This window comes from Hippichthys cyanospilos, chromosome 16 (genome assembly GCF_059441005.1).
Source record: "Hippichthys cyanospilos isolate Australia breed blue-spotted pipefish chromosome 16, RoL_Hcya_1.0, whole genome shotgun sequence".
In the NCBI taxonomy this organism is placed as follows: domain Eukaryota; kingdom Metazoa; phylum Chordata; class Actinopteri; order Syngnathiformes; family Syngnathidae; genus Hippichthys; species Hippichthys cyanospilos.
In genome coordinates this window covers 582,495-603,468 of record NC_142384.1, presented here as the reverse complement: position 1 = coordinate 603,468, position 20,974 = coordinate 582,495, and the positions used below count along the sequence as shown (strand labels likewise).

The window sequence follows — 20,974 nt, the reverse complement described above, 5'->3', positions numbered from 1 at the left end:
CATGAAGGGAAGGACATCACTGATGTGTGTGGTGATTTTGGAGTCCCTAACCCAACCAACAGCAGAGCTATTGATCAATATATGTGTAAATATTGATCAATAATCATAAAAAAATCCTTAAAATTAGGCAGAGGGAATTATTTGAAAACCAGAGAATGTAGCATAAGGGGAGGGATGCCACTGATGTCTGTGGTGATTTTTGGAGTCCCCAACCCAACCAACAACAGAGCTATTGATCAATATATGTGTAAATATTGATCGATAATCATAAAAAAAAATCTTTAAAATTTGGCAAAGGGATTTATTTGAAAACCAGAGAATGTAGCATAAGGGGAGGGAGGTCGCTGATGTGTGTGATGATTTTGGAGTCTCTAACTCTATCAACAGCAGAGCTATTGATCAATATATAGGTATTTATTGATCAATAATAATAAAAAAAATCCTTAAAATTAGGCAGAGGCAGCTCTAATTACGGACTCGTGCTCATAATAACATTTGCGGCCCCATTGATTCACAAGTTCAAGTCTGTTCAATATGCCCTTCACTACCGGCAACAAATCTAAATAATATATTGTTAAAAACGTTTTTTTGCATAGCTACACTCCAAAGACGTTTCCGAAATATACTTCGTTTCCAAGTGTCAGCGAAAGTAACCCAAGGGCTGACCTTCGTGCACTTGCTCTTTCTGTTCAGCTCTTCCAGTGTGCCAGCGAAAGTAACCCAAGGGCTGACCTTCGTGCACTTGCTCTTCCTGTTCAGCTCTTCCAAGTGTGCATCGTGAGATAAGTAAGTCGTTTCAGCTGTTGCGATATTAATATTTGTAATTGTTCTATCTACACTGCTGTAACCTACAATGAACGGTAACGTTTATGTTCTATAAGTACTGTGTTGTCATATTTAGTCATTATTACTTTTTCGCTAAGGTTTTTTCGTCCTATAGTATGCCGACACGTGTGCTACGTGTGCTAATTTGATGACGCATTCGACTAGTTATGTTGCGGTAATATATTGTAGTAACCTGATTGCTTACTTAATGCAATACATCGACCGCCACCATCTTATACTTTTATGAATAAAACGTTGTTTTCATTATCATTTAATTTAATCATTATTTCATTATTTTCTCGTTACGCAATAATGAACTACAACACTAAATTAGTGGTGTACTTAGTTGTCGTAAAAGTAAATGTTGTAATTAACTTCACTTTCTCCAATTAGTGGTGTACTTAGTTGGTGTTAATAAAAAGTAGCCTCTATGTTCTTCCATTACTTTGTTTTCACTATTTTGAGTATTATTAATTACATTATAATTTGTTCATTACGTGTTTGTTCGCTAGTATACTAATGCTACGTGTGCTGTGAAATATATTCAAATTCAGCTATCACTAAACTCCCCTAGAATTTCCCCCACTATTGTTATTATTGTTATTATCGTTATTATTATTTTCACATGCTTGCTTATCTAACGTAATTTTGCTGCCACTATCGTTATCTACAATCTTCTACTCACAGATGTAATTGTATGGCTTTAATAAATATCAGCAAGACAAAATGTAGACGTTCTTTCTCATTCATTATTAATTACTTACACATCCTTAAGTAATTTGCTGTAAAAATGATTAAAGCTAATTATAACGTATTGCGTTTGGTGGAATGTACAGCACATAACTAAATGACAAACAGTGCAAAATTAAATTACACATCCATAATTTTATAGAAGTAGTGACGGTTGAACAAAATCCTCAATACGATAACTTGTCATTGTTGTCATTGTGCCAATTCAATTATCGTCTTAAACACGTGATATTAGATATGCATGTTAAATTTTGTGAAAGATATTTTTTAAAAAGTCTTGCTGCCTTGAACTCAATGTCTGAAGTATTTCTGACAACTGTGGGTAGAAATGGAGAACAGCACATATCTGTCAGGCTCATCGTAACTGTCTTAGTTTGTCACAGGACTTCAAATGTAATAGCTATATATTAAGAAGACAAAAGAACGTTGGTCAAATCATTCTAATAAGGCTTTTGGGGATAATGGGGTTGAGTAGCTATTAGATTATAATTTTTTTAAATGAAATTCCGGTGTGTTTCCCAAAAATGTATGCATATTTTAAAAATACTCTTCATAGCACTTTTTTGCATACATGCCACTTTCAAAATTGTTTTTTTTTTTAAATGCGTCATGTAATCCCGGAGTACATATAACAGTTAGGCATCTCCTTTTTAGCAGTTGAACGCTTGACTTTGCGACAAATATTAGATATAGGAAAGTAGGTTCCACTCAGTGTCTCGTTTTTTGCTCTTGAAGTCTTGTACATCATCTTCACCCCCCCCCCCCCCCCCCCCCTCGCACACACACACATGCACACACACAATCACACATCCATCAGCATGATGTTTTTGGCATTAGGGGTATGCTAAACATTTTACAATGTATACATTAATAGCTAAATAAAAGACAGTAAATAAAATGTACATTTAATTATTTCTCTGTTGGCTAATTGTTGAATTTTTGGTAAGTGGACTTTTTGGCATTGGTACGGATAACCTGAATTTCATTATTGTTAATTTTATAAATTAGTCAAATATATTTTTTGAAACTATTGGAGAAAACCTTAAATAAACTAATGTAAAAGTGAACATGTTTTATTCATACCAAAAAGGTTAAAAGATGTGGATTGCATAAACGTTAAGGTCTGCTTAGAAGCTAAAATATGTCTTTAATGTTGACGGCGATGTAATTTGTCCAATTGCAAATGCTCTCGCTAAAGTACCTGGATGTCTGTAGTTCCTGATGGCACACCATTTTCGAATTGATAGGTACAGCATTCCGTTCAAGAATGCATCACTTGGTTAACATCAAATAAAAGCATACAATTACAGTACATATGAAACTGTATATAACTAACACCAACAAATGATTTTGTGCAAAAAATCTACATATGTGTTTTGAGTGAAATGTTCAAGATGTCATGTCTGTCGGTGTTGCTCTTTGTGTCTACAGAACTGTCTGTTGAATCCCGCTTCTCTACCAACTTGAGGTGTAAGCAAATTACCTACACATTTTCAAAACAGGCTCATATCATATGAAATAATTGTGGCAACTATGGTGACGTGACATACAAAGGTCCTGCGGTATTCAAAAAAGACATTGCTCATGTTGAATGAGTGTTATGCATTTATGAATGTACAAACTAAGCATTTTTTGAAGTTGCGGAAGGTGTAGTGTCATTGCTTTCGATTGGTAGCTCCCAAAATTGGGCAACATCATCAAAATTCAGCATATTTATTGGTCTGTACACGCAAACGTGCCATGTCCTCCAACATGTTGTTTGTTTCTGGGTTATCTTCAGTGCTTGCTAACAAGGTGAAAAAGAAATAAAACTGTGATTGCCATCAAATTATTTACAAAGGCGCCTTGTTGAGATAACTGCAAGAAGCCAATCATATTCTGCCCTGTTCAGGCAAAAAAAAAAAAAGGCACTAATTACTGGTTATTGACAGCATCAGTCATTATTGAAACCTTAACCTCTTAACACTGCAGTAAACCCTCAACATGGTTTTTAGCACATGCCAACTAGCAATACTATTTAGCAGCTGAATCAACGTATAGTACGGTGCCTGCATTGTGTCCTGTCTTCACACTCGCCAGTGCACTGTGAAAAGCAGCTGAGAGAATCATCGGTGTGTGTCTCTCTCCTACTCTGCTGGACATCAAAAACACTCGTCTCACCCGCAAGCTTTTAGGAACGCGGGGAGTACCTTCCCCTCCCACGTGTCCCAAAGCCTCTTCAACCTGCTGCCAATCAGGAAGAAGACCGCATGGCCCCCGAACCAGGACCAGCAGGCTCAGGAACAGTTTACTCCACATTGCAGTGAGGACACTCAACTCTGCCTGCCACTTCAACACTTAACTTGTTGACCTTTCCTCATCATTGCGCTTTACGCTATAATATTCTGCAAGGGGCTTGCAAAAATGCTTATCTGCACTGTATTGTGTACAAATGTCAGATTTGACAAAGCTTTATATCATAATTGAATAAACAAAATGCCTTTTTTATGGGATGATTTTATATATGTTGTACACAGAACAAACCTACTTTGTAATTGTATTAGAATGGTGCTTCCTTTTAATCTGATTGTTTTAGAATTTAGATGGTTTGATAGGTTTCAATATTTTATCACATTTGTCTCATACATGAAATGCAATATGCTTATGAACTATAAAGATTATTGAAACATGTTATTTTTGTTCTTTTGCAGAAGACTACCAGTTTCTGACCCCAAACACCCTCTCTTGTTGCTGCTCTATCTTTTGTCTCTGCCTTTTTTTCTATCCATCACCCGTTTATAATAAAGCACATATGCCTCGCAAGAGCAAGAAATCAGTGGCTGCTAAGGTTGGTTGGGAGCACTGTGCAAAAAGCTGTGACTCCCAGCCAACACCTGCACGCCCTGATGATGCATGTGCTGCCCATACTGCACTAAGTGCCATTCATGTACGAATCGATGCTGTCCATGCCAACGTTGCATGTTCTGATAGTGTTGATTTCAGTGCTGACAGTGCACGTATTGAACACATTGAACTTCATATTCGTAAGGATGAACGTATTGAACTTCATATCCGTAAAGATGAACGCATTGAACTTCATGATATCCGTAAAGATGAACGCATTGAACTTCATGATATCCGTAAGGATGAACGCATTGAACTTCATGATATCCGTAAGGATGAACCCATTGAACTTCATGATGATATAAATGATGAACGCATTGAACTTCATGATATCCGTAAGGATGAACGCATTGAACTTCATGATATCCGTAAGGATGAACCCATTGAACTTTATGATGGTATAAATGATGAACACATTTAAATTGACGACATACATAATAATGCACGCATTGAAATTGATGATGCCAATGATAAATGCATTCATAGCAAGGATTTACACATTGAAGTTGATGATTTATGTCCAAATCCTGCACACATTGACATGGCAGACAGCTGTGCTATTGATGCACATACTGAGATTGACGAAATGGCACCTGTGCAACATCCTAAGGTAACTTTTGTGTTGGCCTCTCACAGCCAAGACCATCGGAGATATGGCAAATGGAGAAACAGCCAGTGTGTGGCTAACTCTGTTATGTTTCTGGCATTCCTGCAGGAGTTAGATCACCTGACCAGCTCCCACCTCGATCTTATTCTCAAACGGGGCCATGAACTATATGTAAGTATTATGACTAAGTTTCAAACAGAAGGACGTTTTGTTCATGATTTTTTGACAACTTATGAACTTCCCGAGACTAAGCGGGTTTACAAAACACAAGTTAACAAAGTGTATCGTTGTCTGGTATGTTGACCTCTTATTGTGGTGTGGGGTATTATCTGAATCTTCATGACAGACTTCAGTGCTTGGTATCAGGTGTAAACTTTGCTCTTTTGATTATGCAATCACTGTGCATAGCTGTCTTTCGAGACCGTGAAGGCTGGTTTGGGTTTTTTGATCCGCATAGCAGAGAACGTGATGGAATCCCTGTTCAAGATGGCAAAGCTGTTCTGATGCTTTTTACATGCTTGAATGACCTGATTGATTAATACATTGATTAAGTCTTTCACAATGTTGAATGCAAAATGTGATACCCCGGATGAGAAGATACCCGTTTCTTTTGCATCTATAGATGTTACTGCTGATGACCACGAGATGGTGCCATGTGCGAAGCGTCCTCCCCCGAAGACGCGATTTGAATGAGTCAAAACAAGACGCGTGGTTGCTGACACCATAACAAGTTCAGGTTCAAAAGAGTCTATGCGTAATGCTGCAAAACACCGCAACTTTCTTACGAGCAACGATGGGGTGCTTTGCCCAACATCAGCTAAACCACTGCAAGATTTGTCAAAAATGAGTAAAGCAAGGAGAAGAAAATTCCAAAGACGCAAGAAGGCTCTGGAAAAGATGGATGTTGACTCTGGAGACAGTCATACAAAAGGGGAACTCAAGCGACAAATTAAGAACATGAAACAAAAAGAAAAGTACGGTCACAACGCAGAATTAAGACAACATAAAAAGCATATCACAACTCGTTATCGACAAGACATAAGTTATTATTTAAAACAAAAGTTCTATATTACACATCGGTACATGATCGACCAGGACTATAAGAGGAAAGCCCGTTCCTCCATTCCACATCGTTATAGAACCGATGATTGCTTTAAGATGCGACAGCGCTGCTACATTAAGCAACGGTACAGTGATGACCTTGCGTTTAAAGATAGACAACGCTGCTACATCAAACAACGGTACAGTGATGACCTTGCGTTTAAAGATAGACAACGCTGCTACATCAAACAACGGTACTGTGATGATCTTGCATTTAAACTCGACAACGCTTTCACATGAGACAAAAGTATCATGATAATACTGGTTTAAAGGCAGACAGTGCTCTTACGTCACAAACCGGTACCAGAACGACCCTGAATTCCGAGCCCAACAACAGGAAATGATCAGACAGGCAATGAAAACAAGAGTTATTTATTGAGAACTAATGCGTTGTGTAGCACAATTAGGATTTTGAAAAAATACGTCATAAAGCTACTATTAAAAGACAGAATTCATTGTGAAATCTGTAATGCTGTCGAGCTCTTCCAAAGGCAAATTGGCTTTGTCAACATCACTCTTTTAAGAAAAACAAACATGTTGAAGGTTGCCTCACAGAAAAGTTTGTTCATATTTGTAACCATGAATGTGAACCATCATGTATAGTACCAGAGGAAAGAAAAAAAGGGTGGTTTGTCACACTTGCCTGGACCCAGGAGAGAATCATAAGTTTTGCGAGTGAAACTGAAGCGACGGCTTTGCTACAAGGGTCATCATGTATTTCAAACTGTCACTTGGCCTAACCTAATGCGTGCTCTGATTAAACTAAAGTTGGTCCATCCACAGTACAGCGACATAATCATACGTGACGACGCTGACTTTTGTGACCCAATGCTTACCGATGATGAAAGAAGCTCTTCTGAAGATGGAATGCGTATGAGTGACTTTGATGAGGAAGATCTTGTCCAGATAAACAGATTTGAGAGTGATGCTCTTCGCGAAATAAACGATGACAAAGACAATGCTAAGAGTGACAAACCACAGCAACATGTCCAAAATGTGCAAGAAGGAGATGAACCCAGTGGTGCCGTCATTTTCGAATCATGTCTCCAACCTAACTTTGTTTTGGAGGACATTATTAGTTTCACTGAGGGAATTTACTCTGTGGCTCCCGCAGAAAGAAATAACCCGGTAAGATTTTTCAAGACACCCAAACGTGAGGCCATGGCTTTTCCAGTCCAGTTTCCAACCGGGGAAAACACTCTTGATGAAGAGAGGGAAATTAAACTCACACCAAGCAAGTATTTTAAAACGCGTCTGTCTTGTGTGGATGAACGTTTTGCCAGAGACACTAACTTCTTGTTCTTTGCTCAGTTTGTGACTGAAATCCACCAGGCAACATCAAGCATAAGAATACAGCTTCGCAAAGGTAAACCTTTTACCAGAAATGGTCGGCAAATAAACAATGCTATGTTGCAGGACAAACGGGAAGTTGAAAAAATGATACACAGCAAAGACGCCAGCCGCTTCATGGTGCCGTTAAGGGGCACCACGGCCTATTGGGAGAAATGTCACAAGGACCTTTTTGCCATGATTCGGCAGCTAGGCACACCCACGTTCTTCTGCACATTCTCCGCTGCTGAAATGCGTTGGGAAGAGGTCATCTTTGCCATCAAAGCGCAAAAAGGTGAACGGGTGATTTTCGCTGACCACGATTGGGCCACAAAGTGTGAAATTCTCCGCAGCAATCCGATGACAACGATGCGCATGTTTGACAAACGTGTGGAAGCTCTGTTCAGAGACCTGCTCCTGTCTCCGGCGCAACCCATTGGAAAAGTGGTTGACTACTTTTACAGATTGGAGTCTCAGCACAGAGGAAGTCCGCACATCCATTGCCTCATTTGGGTTGAAGGCGTCCCCGTCTTTGAGGAGGCCTCAGATCAAGAAATCTGCGATTTTGTGTTGCGCTACATTTCCGCCGAGCTGCCCGACCCGGAAAAGTATCCCGAACTGCATCAAAAAGTCACAGATGTTCAGATGCACAGTAAGTCTCATTCAAAGACGTGTGTCAAAGCAACCGGCGCGCAGTGCTGTTTTGGTTTTCTCAAGCAGCCGTGCGAGAGAACCATGATCATGAGACGTGAAGAGTGTGATGGAGAAAATCCAGAGAAGGAGAAGCGGTCGGCGCCAAAGCCCAAGCTTGTTGATTTGCAAAATTTGCTGAACGAACCGGAAACGGCCTCTCTGACTTTGCCGCAGCTACTGGCTAAGTGCGAGCTCACCAGTGATGAGTACATGGAAGGTTTGTACTCAATTGCCGCAAAGACCTCTGTCGTGCTCAAGCGAGAGCCCAAAGACTGCTGGGTGAACAACTACAATCGACACCTGCTTGTTGCTTGGGATGCAAATATGGACATTCGGTACATTCTGAACGGTTATTCCTGCATTATCTACATCTGCAGCTACATCAGCAAAGCTGAACACGGCCTGAGCCAGTACCTGAAATCGGTGATAGAGAACTCCCGCAGCGAAAATGTCAATGAGAGCGATGAAATGAAACAAATCATGCAAGCGTACTCAAAGAAAAGAGAGGTGAGTGCACAAGAGTGCGTCACACGCGTATGTGGCCTCCATATGAAGCAAGCGTCCCGCAGTGTGGTTTTTGTACAAACCAGTGACAATGCGCTGAAAATGAGTTATCGCCTCTCTTGCCTTGAGGGCCAAACGCAGGAGTCTGTTGAAGTGTGGATGACCGGCTTGCTGGAAAAGTATAAATGCAGACCTCAGAGGAATTTGAAGCGATGTGCTTTGCTGATTTTGCCTCAACCTGCAGAATTGTGTACGGCAAGCAAGCTAAAGGCGAAAATGTTTTCCCCCTGCTGAACGACATGGGGTATGTCCAAAAAAGAACAGGTAAACATGCCGTCATCAAATACTGTAAATTCTCACAGGGAAAAAATCCATTCTCAAGCTCTATCTGCCTCATCGTGCTGACTGCCAGTTGAAGTCCAGACACTATCCTACATACAAGTTGTTTCACGACCATGCGTTTGTACAGTTGCCGGCTGCTGAGCATCCAGAGTCCGTTGTGCAAATTGTCGACAGGAACAGAGAGAAATATGAGAAGCACAGCAAAGATGTTGACAACGCCATTCGAGAGGTGGAGGAAAGTGGAATGGTCTTCAACGAGTGGTGTCAGCTAGCGGCCGAAAGCGAACTGCAAAGACTCGAGTGCATCGAGGAAATCAATGCAAGGTATGATCCCGGTGACGCGGAGGAAAACGTACCAGACTACAATGTCAGGTCCGAGGTAACGGAAATGTCTATCGTGACGGAAGCCGCTCGCATTGATCCGGCTGTTTTGCGCGACATGTATCGGACCCTTAACCGAACGCAAGCGTGTGCCTTCTACCTAGTCAGAGATTGGTGCATACGACGCGTGTGTGGCTTAAAACCACGGCAGTTCTTCTATTACATCAATGGTGCCGCCAGAACGGGGAAGTCACATTTAATCAAATTCACGCAGAGGCTACAAAAATACTGCGCAGACTGCCGCGCCTGGCTGAGGAAGCGGACATTTCCAAACAAACGGTCATTCTTGCAGCCTTCACTGGCACTTCAACATTACAGGTACGAACGACACTGCCTACTGAAACTGCCAAGAAGCCTCAAACCCCCGTATCATGGCCTGGGCAACAAACTGGACGAAGTGAGAGCGTAGCTATTGCTCGCTGAAATTCTCATCATCAACAAGATTTCCATGGTGTCGAAAGACCTCTTTGCATATCATACATCATAACATACTGCACTTTAAAAACCACATCACAAACGTATGGACGGGGTATGGTATGGACTTTTTGTCCACTTTCTTTTTAATCGCGAGAGGAGAGGGGAGGGGGGTGAGCTTGCTGTGCACTTCACGGTAGAGCCGTAAAAAAGAGCATTGCTGAGAACTTTCACTTTTCTGGGATGTGACAGAGCCAATATTTTCACGGACAGCACCTTTATTCTTTGCGGCAATACTCGCCTGCTAAAATATAAAAGTTTCGATGTCGCAATCGAGTGGCCAAGACCGTGCTAAATATTGTGTTGACAATGCTGCGCTATCGTTAGCTTAGCACAGTAACTACGGTTCAACAGTTGTTAAGTGAAGCAAACGCTGCACATACCAATGGTCCCAAGTTCTCGCTTCCGCCTTTCGACAAGCCAGGTGAGGGTTCTTGCTTGGCTCTGTTTCATATTTAAAGCTCAGCTGGCCGTGTTGGATTGCGGCCGCCATGATTCATTCCTGCCCATTGCGTGAGCCGTTGAATGTTCCCAAAGTTGATTGGTTGTGGCGACTCGAAACGCGGAAAAAGTAAATAAAAAATAACTTCACTCGAAAGGCGCTTCTCGTGACTGCGCGCGGCCATTTGCGTCGCTCCATTCGAGTCCATCGCGTCGCCCGGCGTGCCTTAGCGCCCAGTCACGCAAACTCCATTGACTACAATACAAAACGCTCCGCTTGTTCGCCCCGTTCGCGTTCGGTGCATGCGCACCATAAAACTAAATCATCTCCAAAACATTATTTAGTGTGCAGCCCACGCGGCCCGGCCCGGTACCAGTTGATCCACGGACCAGTACTGGACCGGGGGTTGGGGACCACTGCATTATGGAACTGTTTGTCTCTAAGGGTTACACACAGCTCATAAATACAGGTACCACTGATAAGAACACACTGCTTGACCTCATTTTTGTCTCCCGACCTCAGTGTGCTGTTCATTCAGGTGTACTGCGAACATACTACAGCTATCACAACCCTGTTTTCTGTGTTTTACACACTGAAAGGTGAGTCCTATCCAAGTCGCAGATTACGAGTTGTCCCTGTCGTGTGAAGGAGCCCTAATGTTGAGATGTGATGGGATTAAATCAGGGGTGAAGATGATGTAGCGTGTGTGTGATAAGGTGAGTGGGAGGTGAGGGTCAAAATTCAAGAAAAAGTAAAAAATAAAAAAATGGAGGAATGGAGGGGTCAAGTCGATGGGAGGGAGTGGTGGGATTATATTTTGACATGTGATAGGATGAAATCTGCTGCAAAGACGGTTTAACGTGTGTGTGAGGTGAGTGGAAGGTGAGGAGGTGAGAGACAATGTACAGAGAAAGTATAAAGATCTTAGGCGAGGGAGGGTCAAGATGATGGGAGGGTCTAGTGGAATTATTTTTGTTCACAATTTTGACAATGTAATAATCGTCAGCGTGAAATCACAGCAGAAAACAGACCAAGTAGGTCTCTATAAAATATTTTTTTTGTCAACTGTAAGTGTTGTCATTTTACTCTCCTCTACTTTAAACAGGTTTGTTGTTCTGGAGAGATGGTAGATTCATCTCATAATAGAGAGCATAGGTACTGTATGTGTGTACATAATCTTAATGTGTTACCATTGTAGAAAATGAAATGGTTATACAGTCGGCCCCGGTTTACGAACACCCTCTTTTACAAATATTTTGACTTACGAGCGTGGACCGCGGAGTTTTTTGTCCCCCACTTATGCACAAACCTTCCGTCTTAACAAACAATATGGCATGCCGGCCACTATATTCGTACATTTATTTTCGCTTTGCTCCGTCATTTAAATCAGAAGCTGAGGCTCATCGCGGCAACGTTGAACGCTATTGCTCTTACAATGTCACAGTCACTCTCAGTCACGGTGTCAGTCACGGAGTCAGTCACAGAGATGCTATTGGCTGGCGTCATGTCAATCACAGAAATGCCGATATGCTATTGGCCGAACGCCTTTATCTAGCTTGATGGCACAGCTGGTCGGGAATGAAGGAAGGAGAGAAAATGAGTGAAAAACGTAAGGAAGGAATGTTGTGAAGACTTTGAAAACTTTATTTGTTAGACATGGCTTCTAAAATTGCAAGTGGCGGTAAAGGAAGAAGTAAGAGGATGATGACAATAGAAACCAAGCAGGAGATATTAAAAATACGAAGGAGGCGCATGCATAGTTAACCTTGCTCGTGAGTATGGACGGAACCGCTCGGCAATCTTCTAAGGGCAAGACTTTCCTTGCCGGGGGACGTACCTCGCTCGACAACAAAATGGAGAGGCTTCTTCTATTATGGATTAAAGAGAAGGAAATCGCCGGTGATATGTTTTAGTTTGAGAAAAGTTCTTGTTTAAGAAAATAAATAAATAAATTCTGCGGGTTTGTTTCTGCTCACCTCCCTCGCCACTCGGCTCAAGTCATGTCGCCCCAGAAGGAAAATGTCATTTATCCGTTGTATATCCATGTTATTTAAATTAACTGTACAGTAGATTATCGTACTAATTTTAAATATGTGTGTAAATTCGTGATGGTTTTAACTATAATTTCATCACACGTTGCCAGTCAATGTGTACGTACAATTGACCTCGCTTTGCTAAATCAATGAAGTCTTCTGCTCACGCATGACACGGTAACGCTGATATGCTATTGCTCTTACAATGTCACAGTCACTGTTTCAGTCACGGTGTCAGTCACGGAGATGCCGATATGCTATTAGTCGAACGCCTTCATCTAGCTTGATGGCACAGCTGGTCGGGACGGAAGGAAAGAGAGAAAATCAGTCAAAAACGGAAGGAAGGAATGTTGTTAAGACTTTGCAAACTCTATCTGTTAGACATGCTTCTAAAATTGCTAGTGGCGGTAAAGGAAGAAGTAAGAGGATGATGACAATAGAAACGAAGCAGGAGATAATAAAAAAAATACGAAGGAGGCGCACGCATGGTTAACCTTCCTCGTGAGTATGGCCGTAACCGCTTGGCAATCTTCTAAGGGCAAGACTTTCCTTGCCGGGGGACGGACCTCGATCAACAACAAAATTGAGAGGCTTCTTCTATTATGGATTAAAGAGAAGGAAATCGCCGGTGATATGTTCTAGTTTGAGAAAAGTTTGCGTTTAAGAAAATAAATAAATAAATTCTGCGGGTTGGTCTCTGCTCCCCTCCACCTCCACCCAGCTCAAGTCACGTCGCCCCAAAGGTAAATGTCATTTTTCCTTTGTATATGATATTTAATTTAACTGTACTGTAGATTACGTTACTCATTTTTAATATGTGTATAAAGTCGTGATGTTTTTACCTAAGGTTTTTGCACGCGTTGCACGCATTCACTAATTAACATAGGTTTGGATTGCCCGTCATACGAGCAGTTCAAGTTACGAGCGTAGCCGCTGAACGGATTAAGTTCGTAACACAGGGGCCCACTGTATTTGTAACAGGTTTGACTTGCCAGGGGATCCTGGGTAACAATTAGCATCCCTGAAAACAAAGGTGATGGGGGGATAAGGACACAACTCGGGCCTTGCCTACACATAGGTGTTCTTGCAAACGGGCATTAAATGTTTCCGTTTTGTCCTATTTGCTATATGTGGCCGGGCTTTTTGTTTTTTGTTGTTGTTGTTTTTTTTAATCAAAATCTAATGTTTCAAAACCTCCAGCCTAAATGGAGATTTGCCCAAGCTTCCGGTTTCGTGGACACGCGTGCTCAGCTTCAACGGGGATTTGCGTCATCGCGCTATTCTTTTTCCCACGGAAGACTTCGGATACTGGTGACCTCAGAGGGAAAGTTCTTTCGAACTGGACAGAATTTGTGACATTTCTGCCGCCTAATGACTTGGCATTGCTTTTACATGTATTTGAAACCGCACTATGTGGTTTCATATAGGTGAGACTTTTTTTTATAAATAAACAAACAACGACGATACATGTAGACGACAGGGCGTGGTTGTTATTCCCTTATTTCCTCTCATTATCACGTAAGAAATCATCTCTTTTCCCAAATACATTGTCTTTACATCATTATCAGAAATAACTTTCATCAGTTGCCATAATGTATGCTTTCAATCAACATTAATTAAATAGACATTCACAATTTATTTGTGTCTTACCACATATATTGTATCAATATTTGCTGACCAAAATTACTCCGTTTGGAGCTTTTGTTTTTTTGCCTCTTTTGCCTTGTCAATAAAGTAATGACTATCAGCTGTCACTCAAGCTCATTAACATGTCACACACACATATGTCATGGATGTCGAAACTGTCAAGCGACAGTGGACATGACGTCTCCATTTTTATTTTTCAATTATTTATTGCTGAAACAAAGCAGTGAATCATCCTGCTTCCTCATATGACTCGTTTTTATTTGCGTGCATTTTTGTGTTGCTTTTATGATGGCACGACCAAAAGAGAGCATGAAGACGACATGGAAACTGTTAGGAGCATAATGCAGTTGCATGTCAGGCGGGTGTGATGACAAAAGAAATAACGATAAAACGATACTATGGAGGACCAAAAGTGCCAAAATTCAATAAATAAATGTACCATTCAAACATTAATTATAAGTGTCATTAAATAATTTAATGTGTCATTAATTAATTAAAAGTGACATTAATTAAATAAATGTTTAAATAATTAATTTAAACGTTTCATTGAATTAATTAAACATTTATTTCATTAATGACACATTTAATTCTTTAATGACACATTTATTTAATTATTGACACATTTATTTAATTAATGACATTTATTTAATCAATGACATTTAATTATTTAATGACACATTTATTTAATTAATGACACATTTAATTATTTCATGACACTTATATTTAATGATACGCTGTTGCTACGTTTCATCCTTTGCTTATCTGTCAAGCTCGCTCGTCAAAGTTTAATGGGCGGGTCCTAACACCTGATTGGTTACCCGCTCTTCAAGCCAAAACAAATCAATTTCAGAGAAGATTGACTTAGAGGATGAATGTACTCCAATACGTTGGATGGCACGATAACTTTTACATTTATTTGAATGGTCAAACCAAACGACTAAACCCATGGTTGTCTGTCTCAAGGAATATCAAGAAAAATCCTATTGATAATAATAATAATAATAATAAAAACAACAACAACATTTGTTCAGCTGAGCGCTTGTTATACCGATTCTTTGCCGGGTTTATTTTCTACATCAATATCATCGTCATCTTACGCCCGGTAGGAGGCGGAAAATGCTCCTAGATTGGTAGTCATCCCTAATTATAATTAGTCGACGGCGAACAAGAAAAAGTTCAAGACCGAATACATCATGTGCACGTGCTTGTCCTATTGTTTTGAGAAGTGAAAAATGGCAAAACGTTGCACAGAGTTACTTAGAGAGGCATCAAATTGAATCGAAGAAGCACTTCACAAAACTCAGCTCAGTTGCAGCAGCAGAGACCTGCTACTCCCTCAAGAACACCCGTCCAAGGTAAGCCAAATATCCATTATTATTTCACGTTTGAATTCGTTTTAAAAATATATATGTATTTGGTTGTTTCATTACGACTATCAATTAGGCGAGCATAACGCTCGGTAATTTTGCCGAATCCTGTTCGTTTGCTGGCAGAACCATATGGCGTTATATTTGTGCCACAATTTACGCACGCGCGGAAAAAAAAAATTGAGCGTTGAAAATCAAACTGAGCGAGCGAAAACAGATTTTGAGCGCAGAAAAAAAGTTCTTGAAAAGAAGGTTCTCGCTCAAAATTCATTTTTGCTCGATTGGCAATAGCATTCTCGCGCTCAACATCTCGCTCTCGTTCACGATACTCCTCCCTCGCTCAACATCGCGTTTGCTCAACAAACGTAACGTGTGAGCAGAACTGAGCGAGCGCAGAAGACGACTCGAGCGAGGGAGAGCTCAATGTTGAGCAAACGCGATGTTGAGCGAGGGAGAGAGGAGTATCGCGAGCGAGAGCGAGATGTTGAGGGAGAGAGGGCTATCCCGAGCGAGCAAAAAGGAATTTTGAGCGAGCAATTTCTTTTTCTGTGTTCAAACTCCATCGGCGCGCGCTCAAACTCTTATCATTACGCGCTCAATAGTTGTTTTCTTGCTCTCAAAATCTGTTTTCGCTCGCTCAGTTTGATTTTCTCCGCTCAATTTTTTTTCCCGCTCGTGCGTAATTGTGGCACAAATATAACGCCATAGAACCACACCAGTTTGAAAATAAAGGTGCGACATATTTCTCTGTTGCAGCCGAGGTAGCAAGACTTTTTGCGCCATATACTGTAATTCCGCTGGAGCGAATAGAGTTAAAAGGCCGAGAAGACCAGCATTTCAAATCGGCCAAACAAGTCTGACCACCAAGTCTGCCGGACTTGGGGAGCAAAAATTAACATTTTCAGGTCAGTAGTTACCATAGCGATACCAAATCCCCCCCCACCCAAGAAAAAAAAAAAACAACAAACAACAATATTGCAAATGTATTCAGAATTTCATTCAAAGTCAATCACATGATAAATTAATATCTGACTCCAGCTTAATGTCCATAACGTGAATAATGTTTTTTATGTGCTCAGTTGTGAGTGGGCATGAGTAAAGTATGGTTGTCACATCTGAACTGTTTGAAGTATTTCCAAAGCTCCAAAACTGAGGAGGTTTTGAACTTTGAACTTTTGTTGTCGTTAGGAGCACTCACAACTGGCCTCTGGACCAGAAGTCCCCTGCCTCAGTTGTGAAAAGGCAGTTCCCTTTTCAGGAATGAAGGTATACAGACTGAGCTGCAATGGGTGGGTGCTTTTTACCATTCTGCAAGATTAGTATATATTATTTTTGTTCCGAAACAAATGTCTCAAGAGTGTCGAGCACACAATCAAGATAATAGGAAGATATTTTGTACATTTCAAGGACATCAACAGAGGAATCAAAAACACATCAAGAGGCAGGCCAAAGTGAAAATGACAGAGAGACAGCCTCAGTCAATGACTGTTCCAGAGAGGCCTGAAACATCAGTGGAGAGTGCAGTCATACCAGGAGTGACTAACACTGAGGCACTGAACCATACGGACACAGAAGAAGGTTTATATCATCACAATAGAATTCCTCTCCAGTTGTGTGTAAAAGAGTCTCATTGAAAAATAACATACGTAGACAAATCTATACTAGCACTATAACACAACTATAGTGTATGTTAAAAATATTGTTTTTCAGAATGTTACATTCAACAAATGGTTGGGTTAAATAAAAAAGCCAACTATAAGTCAAAAAAGGACTGACCCAGTATTTAGGCCAATTTGATATAATTTTCTGAGTTGTTTTGCACAAAAGTAATTTCGAGAACTTAGTCATTCAATGATACACAAGACAGCCTCAAATCTGGGTTGTTTAACCAAACCTGAAAATGTGATCAAATAAATATTGGAATGAGTCTTTTTTTTTCCTTGCTCATAAGTTATTTTGAACCTATCGGTTTGAAAGTTAATTCCTTTTTTAACTTGGCATTTCATTATTTAATATGAATCATATATTTATGGATAATGAGTAGATATGTTTCATGTAACTTGCAAAGTCACAACACGTCTCTCTGACATCTATTACTTTATTTTCATTTTTATTTATTTCTAGAATGGGAGCTTATTAAGGAACCAGCTCAAGCTACCAAGGTTTACATAGAGAGTCTGTGAAGGAAACATGCATTTGGGAAACCACTGAGAATGAAGATAGATGTAAGGGACTCTGATGAGGACGGAACGAGAAATGTTTAAATGATAAAAGTTATTGAATGCACTGTTCAGGAGGTTTAAGTGACACAAATTCTGTATCAGTGAAACTACACAAATACCATGCAGTTTTTGGCATCTGTTTTATTATGCATCTTTTAAACATTTTTGTATCAGTCATCTGAGTGTGAAGAACACAGCATTGATGTTATCCATTCTGTGTACCAGTGATGAGAGTTCATGTATCTTCATTAAAGATACTTAAAGTTCAATTTCTGGAAGTACTGCAGCTGTCAAAAGGTAGCTTCAAGTGCTTACATGTTTTCTTCATAGAAAAACATTTCTCCCCCAAAGGTTTCAATGCACACATGTTCCATACTGCCAAATAAGCTAACAGTCTTGACATCAGTCTGCTAAGATTCCTGTTAAAACCTGCACAGTCTCTAAATATGATCTGAGTGCCTCAGTCAAAGAAGTTCCAGAAGCTGGCAAATTGGCAACTTCCTCATTGGAGAGCTCACGGTCCAGCTCAATCTCTGGGACTAACACAGTCCCTCCATGTAGAGCATGAGGACCATTCCAGTCAATCCCATAGTCTTGGTAAACCTGAAAAGACGAGGAATATGATCAATTTTGAATTTATAACCGGTGACATGAGGTATTTAGCAGTGATGGGAAAAGTACGCTTTAAGATGCTTCATGACCCAGTTGTATTTTTTTTTACTCCTCCTAATGATACTCTGTTCAACATAGGCTTTGAAACTTCCTGTTTTGAACAGACAATGGAAGCTCCAGCCTTAGTTTTTGAACAACTTATTTTATTTTACTTCCACTAGGTACATCATGCTGACATTTTTAAACCTCTTTCTTCAAGCCAACAGTGGCCATTTAGACTTCTTAAAATGACATAACCTGGGGTGCTGCTTTCTGTGTGTGATAGGCCACTCTCAAAGGTTTTGTCCCCCCTCTCATAATGAATTTCATATCTTTCTTTAACCTCAGTAGGATCTGCCATCGGGCCTTGCTCTCTGTAACGTCTCCAGAGTTGTTGTGGTGATTGGTTCCTTTCAGTTCTAAGGCCATGACAGTTCCAAGCATCTTGGAAAGAGTTCAGGCTTTGCTGAATTTGTGGAAGGAAGATCCGGTGCAGTCCAAAAAGATGAACTTCGTTGTCTGGATTCAGTGTTCCCTTTGCTTCAAGTGAAGTGAAGATCTGATAGAAGAGGTCCAGGGAATGCTGATAAATGTCTCTCCACATCCTTTCAATTCTGTGCTTAGGATAAAATTGACAATGTATCAAATTATTTCTTAGTGACATTATAAAGAAATACACTCATCTGGTGATATTGTGATCCAAATGTGTATTTACCGCTGGTTATGGACACTTCTGCCTGTGATGTGTGAATTCCTGTTAGTATCCCTGCTCCTGATCATGAACTCTGCCACATCTGCATTCTCTCCCCCTTTATCAGATCTGACTCTTGAAGGCAGCCCATACTGATTAACAGCAGCTATGAAACGTTCTTTGTAAGACTGTACAAGCTCTGTTATTCCAGCCACAGTCAAATAGACCACTAAACGACTGAATCCATCCACCCCGCCAAGGACAACAAATCTCCACCTGTCAGGCAGTTGTGAACAGAAAAAAAAAAGTTTATGGTAAAGCATATCGTATTCAATATTAACTAGAGAAAGATGTACAGATTACTGAATACGATCACTGACCTGATTAGTTTATGGTTCCCATCTATATGCCATAAAGAATTTGGGCCTGGAACAGAATACTGTCGTCGTCTTGAAACATGCAACCTGAGCCGTCTCATTTGAATTCCCTCTGCATCGACTCGGCGTAAAGACTCTTGCAGCCTTGAGATTGACAGAAGGAAAATAAAATTGACCTCTGGGATTTCTTAAGGTATCCTTTTTTGAAGCAATGGTAAGGTTATAAGTAACAAATATACAGTCATGTGTGTAAAACAGTTTCAGTGCAGCAAAGCCAAAGCCTTCAAAATAAAAGTTATTCAACGCACGACAGAAACAAATCAAGTTGCTAACTTAAATTTCAGCAGATTGCAGATAAAATCCCAGATGCGTGAAATCAGCTAGGCTCCCTAATTGATTTCAAAGAAGCAATACTTTAAAACGAATTGAAACATTGCTCATATCGTTTTACTCAATTGGAATACGCACACCTCTTGCATTCAGATGGCCACGCATGAACTTGTAGCCGGAATTTGGATGGCTTCTGTGGACTTCACTTACAATGCGGTCCAGTTCCTCGTCGTTCATCGTTGAAGAGATCTCTCTTTCTACACAAAATACATTACCGATAATAAAAAAAATGTGGCACTAAACGTGGATGAGATCGCTGAATAAGCTGACAACTTGTGAATGTAGTACACTTACCTCAAACTGGCTTGCTTCATGAGTCTCCTGACTGTCCTCTTTGAGACTCCGAACGTCGCTGCAATTTGACTTGTTGATAATCCACAAAGTACGTAACTTTCCAGAACTGCAATTGGGATATCAAACGCCAAACGTCCCGATCCATTTGTGTGTCGTGCTCGGGGACCTGTGAACCTCTACTGTACTTCCTCTCAAATTGCAGTCACTCTTGGGTCAATGTCGGAAACGGAAAGTGCAGAAATAAGTCCAGCAACTTCAATAAATTCCTTCACTTTTCGTTGAATAAAATCGTTTTCTACAGGCCCTGCCTCCACATTTTCAGCAAGGTCTGAAATATCTCGACCTAACTGTCGTGAAAGATCACGAAGGTCCTCTGTCATCGCATCCGCCATGTTTCCAACCTCTTCAGGCCGAAGTAATGGATTGGACATGATTTGAGTTAACAGGCTTTGGGCCCGCCCACTAAATTGACGAGCGAGGTTTACAGACAGATTGCCGAATGACAGATAGAGAAATAGCTGAAAACTGGCCGTGTTTCATACTTTGCTAAACTGTCAACCTCTCCCGTCAAATTTGATGGGTGGGCGGGTCCTAACATCTGATTGCAAGACAAAGCAGGGTAACCAATCAGGTAATAGGACCCGTCCATTAAACTATGACGCGAGAGCTTGACAGAGAAGTAAAGGATAAAACGTAGCAACAGCGTGTCATTAAATATAAGTCAATAAATAATTAAATGTGTCATTAATTAAATAAATGTGTCATTACACAATTAAATGTGTCATTAAGTAAATAAATGTGTCACTACATAATTAAATGTGTCATTAATTAAATAAATGTGTCATAAAATAATTAAATGTCATTAATTAAATAAATGTTTAATTATTTCAATGAAACGTTTAAATTATTTAAACATTTATTTAATGACACTTTTAATTAATTAATGACACATTTAATTATTTAATGACACT

General features: G+C 40.3%; 2 protein-coding genes and 1 long non-coding RNA gene across 8 annotated transcripts; 2 read left to right on the top strand and 1 right to left on the bottom strand.

The window, feature by feature from the left end:
• The first annotated feature begins 750 nt into the window (after positions 1 to 750).
• Positions 751 to 14,111, top strand: LOC148410103 (uncharacterized). 4 transcript variants are annotated; one of them, XM_088436545.1, is made up of 13 exons: positions 751 to 786; positions 3,007 to 3,877; positions 4,266 to 5,236; positions 5,688 to 5,801; positions 7,281 to 7,400; positions 7,478 to 7,790; positions 7,960 to 8,147; positions 8,213 to 8,405; positions 8,566 to 8,695; positions 8,937 to 9,016; positions 9,162 to 10,800; positions 10,931 to 11,047; positions 13,565 to 14,111. In XM_088436545.1, exons 5-9 carry the CDS (start codon positions 7,371 to 7,373, stop codon positions 8,592 to 8,594), a joined length of 753 nt encoding a protein of 250 aa, XP_088292671.1. In that variant the 5' UTR covers positions 751 to 786; positions 3,007 to 3,877; positions 4,266 to 5,236; positions 5,688 to 5,801; positions 7,281 to 7,370; the 3' UTR covers positions 8,595 to 8,695; positions 8,937 to 9,016; positions 9,162 to 10,800; positions 10,931 to 11,047; positions 13,565 to 14,111. The 4 variants fall into 4 exon arrangements, with proteins under 4 accessions (XP_088292671.1, XP_088292670.1, XP_088292669.1 ...); XM_088436544.1 differs by having other exon boundaries at positions 8,834 to 9,016; XM_088436543.1 differs by having other exon boundaries at positions 8,822 to 9,016.
• A 1,224-nt stretch (positions 14,112 to 15,335) lies between these two features.
• On the top strand, positions 15,336 to 17,869 carry LOC148410102 (uncharacterized). Of its 2 annotated transcripts, XR_015868272.1 has the most exons (5): positions 15,336 to 15,366; positions 16,135 to 16,283; positions 16,567 to 16,667; positions 16,786 to 16,956; positions 17,503 to 17,869. It is a non-coding gene; the product is annotated as an uncharacterized LOC148410102 (long non-coding RNA). The 2 variants fall into 2 exon arrangements; XR_015868271.1 differs by lacking the exon at positions 15,336 to 15,366 and having other exon boundaries at positions 15,889 to 16,283.
• LOC148410101 (uncharacterized) lies at positions 17,472 to 20,570 on the bottom strand. 2 transcript variants are annotated; one of them, XM_088438123.1, is made up of 6 exons: positions 20,004 to 20,570; positions 19,788 to 19,906; positions 19,323 to 19,463; positions 18,967 to 19,218; positions 18,595 to 18,865; positions 17,472 to 18,203 (listed from the first exon to the last, which is right to left on the bottom strand). In XM_088438123.1, the coding sequence occupies exons 2-6, from the start codon at positions 19,796 to 19,798 to the stop codon at positions 18,003 to 18,005; spliced, it is 876 nt and encodes a 291-aa protein (XP_088294249.1). In that variant the 5' UTR covers positions 19,799 to 19,906; positions 20,004 to 20,570; the 3' UTR covers positions 17,472 to 18,002. The 2 variants fall into 2 exon arrangements, with proteins under 2 accessions (XP_088294249.1, XP_088294251.1); XM_088438125.1 differs by having other exon boundaries at positions 19,860 to 19,906.
• Positions 20,571 to 20,974: the final 404 nt, after the last annotated feature.

What these genes read in the sequence shown, in the direction of transcription:
- LOC148410103 (XM_088436545.1), top strand. Translation starts at nt 7,371, where the DNA reads ATGAAGAGAGGGAAATTAAACTCACACCAA. An exon ending in GGAAATTAAACTCACACCAA is followed by an intron (nt 7,401 to 7,477) that starts GCAAGTATTTTA and finishes TTCTTTGCTCAG; the next exon opens with TTTGTGACTGAAATCCACCA. An exon ending in CACAGATGTTCAGATGCACA is followed by an intron (nt 8,148 to 8,212) that starts GTAAGTCTCATT and finishes GGTTTTCTCAAG; the next exon opens with CAGCCGTGCGAGAGAACCAT.
- LOC148410101 (XM_088438123.1), bottom strand. An exon ending in GGGAACCATAAACTAATCAG is followed by an intron (nt 19,219 to 19,322) that starts GTCAGTGATCGT and finishes ACTGCCTGACAG; the next exon opens with GTGGAGATTTGTTGTCCTTG. An exon ending in AGAAGTGTCCATAACCAGCG is followed by an intron (nt 18,866 to 18,966) that starts GTAAATACACAT and finishes TCCTAAGCACAG; the next exon opens with AATTGAAAGGATGTGGAGAG.